This window comes from Limulus polyphemus, unplaced genomic scaffold (assembly GCF_000517525.1).
Source record: "Limulus polyphemus unplaced genomic scaffold, Limulus_polyphemus-2.1.2 Scaffold756, whole genome shotgun sequence".
Classification (NCBI taxonomy): Eukaryota; Metazoa; Arthropoda; class Merostomata; order Xiphosura; family Limulidae; genus Limulus; species Limulus polyphemus.
In genome coordinates, this window is record NW_013666366.1 from 111,212 (window position 1) to 119,199 (window position 7,988).

Consider the following 7,988-nt stretch of genomic DNA (forward strand, 5'->3'; position numbering starts at 1 on the left):
TTGTTTAAGTAGGTACGTCCTTCGTTGTTACTATAGTAGTATATATATATATATATATATATATACAGTCAAGAGGGAGGGGGGGGGGGGTAATGGTGATAAAATAACCAAAACAACATGTTTTTGGTAAAGTGTATCCTGTTTTAGCATTTGAGTTCACTGTAAGTACAAAATAGGCATTTGCTGTGCATAGACTGAATGCTACCTTAAACCAGATGATATTTTTTATAAGAGTAAAGTTATTTATATTCCTGTGTAAAAAGAATATGTATATATATATATTGAATGTCATGTAATATTTTATCAGAAATGCTGGGCTGTTTAAAACTGCATGAAAACTAAAAACATTTATTGGACGAGTAGTAAATTTTTCATTTAATTTGGTCAGGACTTAAAAGGTAATCCAGTCTTGTATGTTATAGTAGCCTATCTGCACAGTTTTCAGCATGCTGAGTGGCTGCCATTAGTCACATGGTATTAATTACTGTTACTGTTTTACTGGTTTGGAACTTGTATTGGCTAAAAAATGTGAATGTGTAATAATGTCTCATAAAGTTTGCTTCCATATATCCTAATGAGAGTTAGGTACTTTGAGTGACACCGGGAAAGAAATATGCCATAAAATGTGATTGAAGTTTTCACTATACACATTGTAATGGAATCTAGCCTGCTATAACAAGACTACAGACCTGTATTTATTGGATGGTAAATATACAGAGCACTGTTAATACTTATCAATAAAACAATGTTACATTAGCATAAAATCTCTGCTGGCGAATGTTGCAGTACTCTGGTACATTATAATTTATTCTAAATCTGTTACACCTGATACATGAATGTAATGCCCATCCAAAAGGATTATCAAAAACAAACAATATTTATTTGTCAGAAATAATCATTAAAAAGATCGTGTGTTAATGGCTTATCTATTGCTGCTGCATTTTAGTGCGTAAGTTATGGATTTCCTATGTATACTGGTATGCACTTGTTCCAAACGTGTTGAGCTTATTCTGCCAGTTTTTATATATAATGTTTCTGTACTTCCTTGTTTTGTCTAAAATAAGCACATGTAGAGATTAATGAATAGTGGTTCTACTGTTGAATGTAAAATTATATGCTCACATGCTATATAATAATTGTCAAGACAAAGTATGAAATCTTTACAAAAAGTGTCTGTACTCAGTAATAGGTTTTGAAGTATTTAAGAGCTACGAACAATATATCTTTTTGTTACTTTTTTACTCATCCAAAAGTAAATTGTCAGTATTAACATTTTATATTTTTTTTGGAATCTTTAACTTTTTATGAAATTATGATCTCAGTTAAGTGAGATAAACTTTATATCCCATTCATTACTAGCAGGGGTCCACATATTCATAGCAACATTTGCTATGAAGAAACGACCAAAAAATTGGGTGAAATCATTCATTTGTTATATAAAATACATAGGAAACTCCAGTAGTAATTAGTGGAATTGACTGCAGTATCAACAGTATTTTTGTTTACATTTTTCTGTGTAACTTGTATTTTATTAGGAACCCTGTAATATGTCATGGACTCACAAGCAATTTGGTGCATAAATAGTATAGAAAAATCTTTTTAAAAATTGATGAGGACCTTATGAGATCCCACAGTTGATTTTTGGGTTATAAACATCAAACTAGGTTTGCTGTATTTCCTGTTGCATCTTAATAGAGTAAACAGAGATTAATGTGACAGGGAATTATGTTCATGTAATATTGTTTATCTGATAATATTTAGATTATTGATTTAGTTTTTGGTCATTATTACCTTTGTACTTTGATTTAAAATTTGTTTGGCTATGTTTTTTTCTAGGGCACAGCTCGTCGCAAGAGAAAGGTTGTTCATAGAACCTCAACAACAGATGACAAGAAACTTCAGAGTTCACTGAAAAAATTGTCTGTAAATAATATACCTGGGATTGAAGAGGTATGAAGATTCAGTTTATTTCATACTTTGTTGTTATACTGCCTTGCATAAGACTTTTACCCAAAAAAACTTTATTTTTGGAATTAAAACCTGTTTTCATTATTTTTTTATGATGAATCAGTTAGATAAAGATGTTTTTTTTTGGGTTTTTTTAATGCAGCAGGTCTCAAAATGTAAAAGGTATAGTGTTAGGGCCTTTGTTTTATTTAAGTCAGTGACATACATGAAAGAAAGGTCAATAAGTTACTTAAAAGTGTTGACGATATTAAGGTTTTGGGTGTTACTGGCTGTAAGGAGGATGCTTCTGGAATATTAAATGACAGATGGCTTTTAATTATATATAATAAATGCAAGGTAATGCATTTGAGATATCATAATTTGAACAATAAGTATCATTTTGATGGGAATAATTTTAATAGTGTTATGGAAGAAAAGAATCTTGGTGTTCTGGTTGATCAGTCTCTTAACCCTATTGTTAAGGGTAATGTCATATAGCGTTTGTTGAACTTCTATTTTGTGAATGTATGTCAATAAGTTTGGTATCAAATTGTAGATTATAATTCAAATTTTAGTATGATCTATTAGTTAATTTCATCATGGGCTTGGTCCCTGTGAATGACCTTGTAACCATTTTGTGCTTGTTATAGCTATAACTTTTAAATTAGTAAGCGAATGTTAATGAAATTTGGTACATTATCAGTAAACATTACAATGTTTTCATATGCAAAATATCAATTTTTTTTTAAGTCTTAAGGTTTGTAAAGCAATGTTTTTCTCATGCCTTTTTTTTTCTTTTTGCATGTTCCCTATCTAACATGCAAAGTAATTTTCATTTTAAGATTAAAAATACTTTTGTGCATCAGAAAATTTTCAAATTTCACATGAAAAATCTTTATAATATTCAGAAAGTTATCAGACATTTCTTAAGGAAAAACTTTATATTTTATCTGTTATTTTCAGTAATGAATCTTTGTTAATCAAATATACCTGGTGTGTGGTAATCAGAAAGACACAACGAGATTCCTGTTGATATCAACAAATTACTTGAAAAAATGCTTCCACACAAACATAAATATATTTTATGAAAGATTTACTCAAATAACAAAAGAAAAATATACTAAAACACATGAAACTTGTTTATTTATTATTTGTTTCCATATAGAATATTTGTAACAAATTGTGTATATTTTCAACAACTTTGTAACCCTAACTACATGTTGAGTATGTAGAATGACAAGAATTTTTTTTTACATTTTGAACAAAGAAAAGTTTTCCAGGTTAAATTATTAATGTCACTTTACAATTCACTTCAGGTGAATATGATTAAAGATGATGGAACTGTGCTTCACTTCAACAATCCCAAGGTGCAAGCCTCCCTGACAGCCAATACATTTGCCATCACGGGACATGCAGAACCAAAACGCAAGTAGCAGTATTTATATTAAGCTTATTAGTTTTGTTCTAATTATATATATATATATATATATATATATATATGTGTGTGTTTGTACAATTGTCTTATTTTGAAGTCTGAGATTATTGTTTGTTTTGATTTGACCTACGCATTAATCTGCAACATATTTCATGGGACAGAAATCACAGACATGCTACCAGGCATATTAAACCAACTGGGTGCAGAAAGTTTGACACACCTGAAGAGGCTAGCTGATATTCAAAGTTCAGTGGGTAAGGAGACTTCTTTGTAGTATGAAGTGGTGAAAATAAATGACAACATTTTTTAACTCTTGGTGTAGAAATTGTTTTAGTACTTTCTTTTTTTTTTCAGTATTCTGTATTTCTTTTTTTCTCTGTATAAGTAGTTTTTAAAAATTTAGTCTGCTGGAGCTCTTGCAGTGGTTTATGTATTTCTCAGTATTAAAAATACTTTTTAGTTATTCCAATATCAGAATGTCTGTTGTATAAAATTTTCAACATATGATGATTTGTTGATTTATCATAATATGTTTGTAGTTTTATCTTAATTAACATGCTTTTTTAACATGTAAACACAAAGTTCAACAAAAAACTTTACTTTAAGCTCTAGAACTTTGATGGGGCACTATTTGTCTTTAAACAAATTAAAGGTAGCATATTGAAGTGTATAGGGGGAAATAATTGTTAGTTTTAAAGTCTGATAGAAAAACAAATCATCTTACTATATTTTGTCTCTGTAAAAAGATCAGCACAATTGAAGTTGAAGTCATAAAAAGCCTTATCAATAAAACAACAAGAATAGAATTAAACATACCTAAAACAGATCAAAACTAGAGGGGGATGCAGTAGAGGGCATACCTTAGCTACGCAGCATTGATCATATTCAGCCCTCAAAAAATTACAAAAATCTGTCCACATTTCCACCATTATCAACAGACACAGACCATTTTTGGTTGGACAATGGGAAATGATACTCTACATATGTCCACCAAGTTTCATCTAAATCTAATCATTTTTGACTGAGTTATAGAGCAAAAATAGTGTGAAAAATCAATCTTCATGTTAACAGATAGAAATGTTTTTATTTTCGTGACCTTGACCTTTGATCTTGACTGCTCATAAACTAATCATTTCTAAGTTGGGTTATAGTCCAGATGTATACCATCTTTCATCTAAATCCATTCAGCTATTTTCAATAAATCTTGCTAACAAATGCATGCACACACACACACAGGTATGAAAATATAACTTCTGTCCACCTTCGGTGGCAGAGGTAATAAAGTGTCATATAAATACTACATAAACAAATAAAATACTCAACTATTGATTTCAGCTTTCTACACAGATTTTAATTTCTAACTCAGCTGTAGACTTCATTTGATTTAACTCTTTTTTTTTAATTTAAATTTTTTCTGTTTAATTTTTTTTTTGCTTTCTTAATGTATTATTAATAGTAATGTCTAGAAATTTAGTTCAACCTATTTTTGTAATTTGTATAAGAAATATTAATTCCCAAATACAAAGATTTTTCATACTAATTTGTTTTCGAGCTACTATTCAATAAAAATGAATAGAAAACTGTCTTGGATGGAATATCTGCAAAAATATTTATTGTATTCATTATATTTTCATTATAGTAAATAGAACACAACTTTGTTTCTAAAGTTTAATTTAGGACCATGTATTAATATATTAAATATGCCTGAGTATTTGGAAAGAAATTCTCTAGAATTTTATTTAGTTGGGTTTCATGTTACCCACAATTTTAGTGATAATTTTGTTGAATACATGGCAGGTTCTAGTGGTGATCGGGCTGAAAATACTGGAGTTCATGATGATGATGATGATGACGATGAAGTTCCTGGTAAATATACATGTTAAAAGCCTTTTTTTTAAAGTCAAAAAGAAACAAAAAATACTTTCCTAAATTGTAATTGATAAAAGCAAACAAAAAAACTTATTTATGGGTGGAAATAATTATGTTTACATAAGTTGAAATAATAAGATATGCAAGCTTCTCAAAATATTTTTTTCTAATAGTCAGGTAATAGTTTAGAGGGAATATACAAGATCTTTCTGAAAACTAGTAACAAAAACTGGAGAAGAAATGGGTAGAGTTAAAATAAATCTTATTTAGTCTTAGTATGATAATAGTAATATTTAAATAATGAGTAAAATTTTGTTTCGAGTACGTTTAGATGTGGCTGGAGATTATGAAAATAATTTTGATTTAATATATATATATATATGTGTGTGTGTGTGTGTGTGTGTGTGTAAGTCACTCCCCTGTGGTTATGTGACAAGCTTAAGGGTATTTAATGCTACAATTCAGTGTTTGATCCCCGTGGTAGGCCCAGTACAGATTGCTCATTGTACATAAAAAGAAATTAAGTTTTATTTTGAAACATGGGGAGTTATTTTTACCATACTTTCAAAATGTATAAACAAATTCAGATTTATAATGTGTTTATTACCATATTTACTTTATTATGTGACTGCAAAAATTGAAGATTAATTATTTGACAAGATATTAAAAACATGCAAATATTACTTAAATTTTGTATTAATCCTACTCCACTTTAATGTTTGTGAAAAATAGCAGCACAAAATCTAAATATAATTTTATATATAGAAAAAACTACACTTTAGTACATGTGTTTTAGTTAAAAAATTTTCAATTCGCTTTTAATATGCCCACACTTAAATTATGAGATTTTAATTACAAGATTACGATTATTTGTATTTAACCCTTTCCAGACCACATAGGATCTTTCAGGTATCAAGTTTACAGCTACATATCAAAATTTCAATAAAAAATATACTAATTCTAACTCTGTTTCAACAATTTTTAACTATAAAATATTTAAAAATTCATTTTTTGTCATTTAGTGTATTGGCGTAAGAAAAGTAAAAAACAAAAGTGCATTTATAGATTTTCTGCCCATAACAATTTATTGGTTCACATTTGCTAAGAAACTATCATCCCTTGAGTGGCCCAGTATGGCCAGGTGGTTAGGGCGTTCGACTCGCAATCCAAGGGTCGCGGGTTTGAATCCCCGACACACAAAACATGCTCGCCCTTTCAGCTGTGGGGGTGATATAATGTGACGGTCAATCCCACTATTCGTTGGTAAAAGAGTAGCCTAAGAGTTGGCTGTGGGTGGTAATGACTAGCTGCCTTCCCTCTACTCTTACACTGCTAAATTAGGGACTGCTAGCTCAGATAGCCCTCGTGTAGCTTTGCGCAAAATTCAAAAACAAACTTCCCTTGAGAATATAGATATCCATGTCTTGTTTTGCACATGATTTTGTGTCGGTGGGTTTATGGCTATACGTCTTTGTTTCTTCTTTTATGAGGTCTGATTAATTACTAATAAAATCATATCTTTGAAAATAGCTGCAGGCAGTTTATAAAGAATGTTATAAACCATGTACATCAATTTAGAGTAAATAAAATGGTTTGAGCAGTATTGTATGGTTTCTTGAGAATGCAATTAACTGCAGCTCTTGTAGGGATGAACAAAGGAATCCAATGTGAAGTTTATAGGACTTGGGAACAAACCATTGATCTAGAAATTTTTTATAGTTTTGTTAGATGTTCTTTTCATTCCTAAAAAATTTTCATCTAAAATATATTTTTAAAAGGTATATAAATTTTCTTCTATGATAAGATATTGGGTAAGTTAGATATAAAAATTGCAGTAAGTCTAGGCAAAATATTCAAATGACTCAAATCCTTATTTATTGAATATTATTGTCAGGTTTAGTATATTCAAACTGCACACATAAAATAAATTATTTATTTGAAAGAACGTATTAGATATCATTTATCTTTACCAAAAATAAAGCAAAAATCATGTTACCTAACCTGCAAGTATAATGGTGGCACATTTTGAAAGGTAGGTCCTAGATCACAAACAAGTCTTTCTTTTTACTGTTTTTTTATAAAGCTGAAAGTGGTGACTACTGCAATCAGCAAAATATAGTATCAAAAGAAATATATTATCATTCAAGTTAAACTGACTAGATATAAATAAAATGGAACTTTCAGTTCAATAACGAAAAATTATAAAACGAAGAGAAGTATTTTTAGAAAATTGTAGAAATATTAAGTTACATTATATGAATTTTTCAATCCAAATTAGGTACTGTTTAGTAAATTCAAACTAAGTTGCATGCATTTTGCTAAGTGTTTCCACTCTGAAAAGGAGTAAAAGAAACTTAAGGAATATCAATGGTACCTCTCTGGTTTGGAAATTGTTGATATGTTTTAAATGAAGCAGTATCATTAAAAGAATGAACAGTAGCATGAAATTCCTTTACTTGCTACATCCAGCTGTAGCATTTTATCTTGTAAAAAATATTTTTGTTTGAGCTTTCATGCAGGTCTTAATTAAAAATACATTTTTTCTCTATCACATTTTGGTAAGCTTTGCTAAGTGTGCTCAGTGGATGTGTTGAATATAATGGTTATGATCATTGTGTTCAATACATGGACTGAGCATTTCTCAACTGCTAAATAGCCATTCTAGTGGTAGTTTCGAACAAACTGTTACTGAATTCAGTAAGTTAATTAATCACAATGAATTCAGTAAGTTAATTAA

The 7,988-nt window shown here is 29.5% G+C and overlaps 1 protein-coding gene across 1 annotated transcript in view; it reads left to right on the forward strand.

Annotated features, from left to right (window-relative positions):
- LOC106460343 (transcription factor BTF3 homolog 4-like) overlaps positions 1–7,988 on the forward strand; it is a 19,598-nt gene that overhangs the window by 3,388 nt on the left and 8,222 nt on the right. The window contains exons 3-6 of the mRNA XM_013920035.2: positions 1,837–1,950; positions 3,264–3,372; positions 3,544–3,636; positions 5,180–5,248. Of these exons, the coding sequence (XP_013775489.1) occupies positions 1,837–1,950; positions 3,264–3,372; positions 3,544–3,636; positions 5,180–5,248 (385 nt within the window). The remainder of the gene's footprint in view (positions 1–1,836; positions 1,951–3,263; positions 3,373–3,543; positions 3,637–5,179; positions 5,249–7,988) is intronic.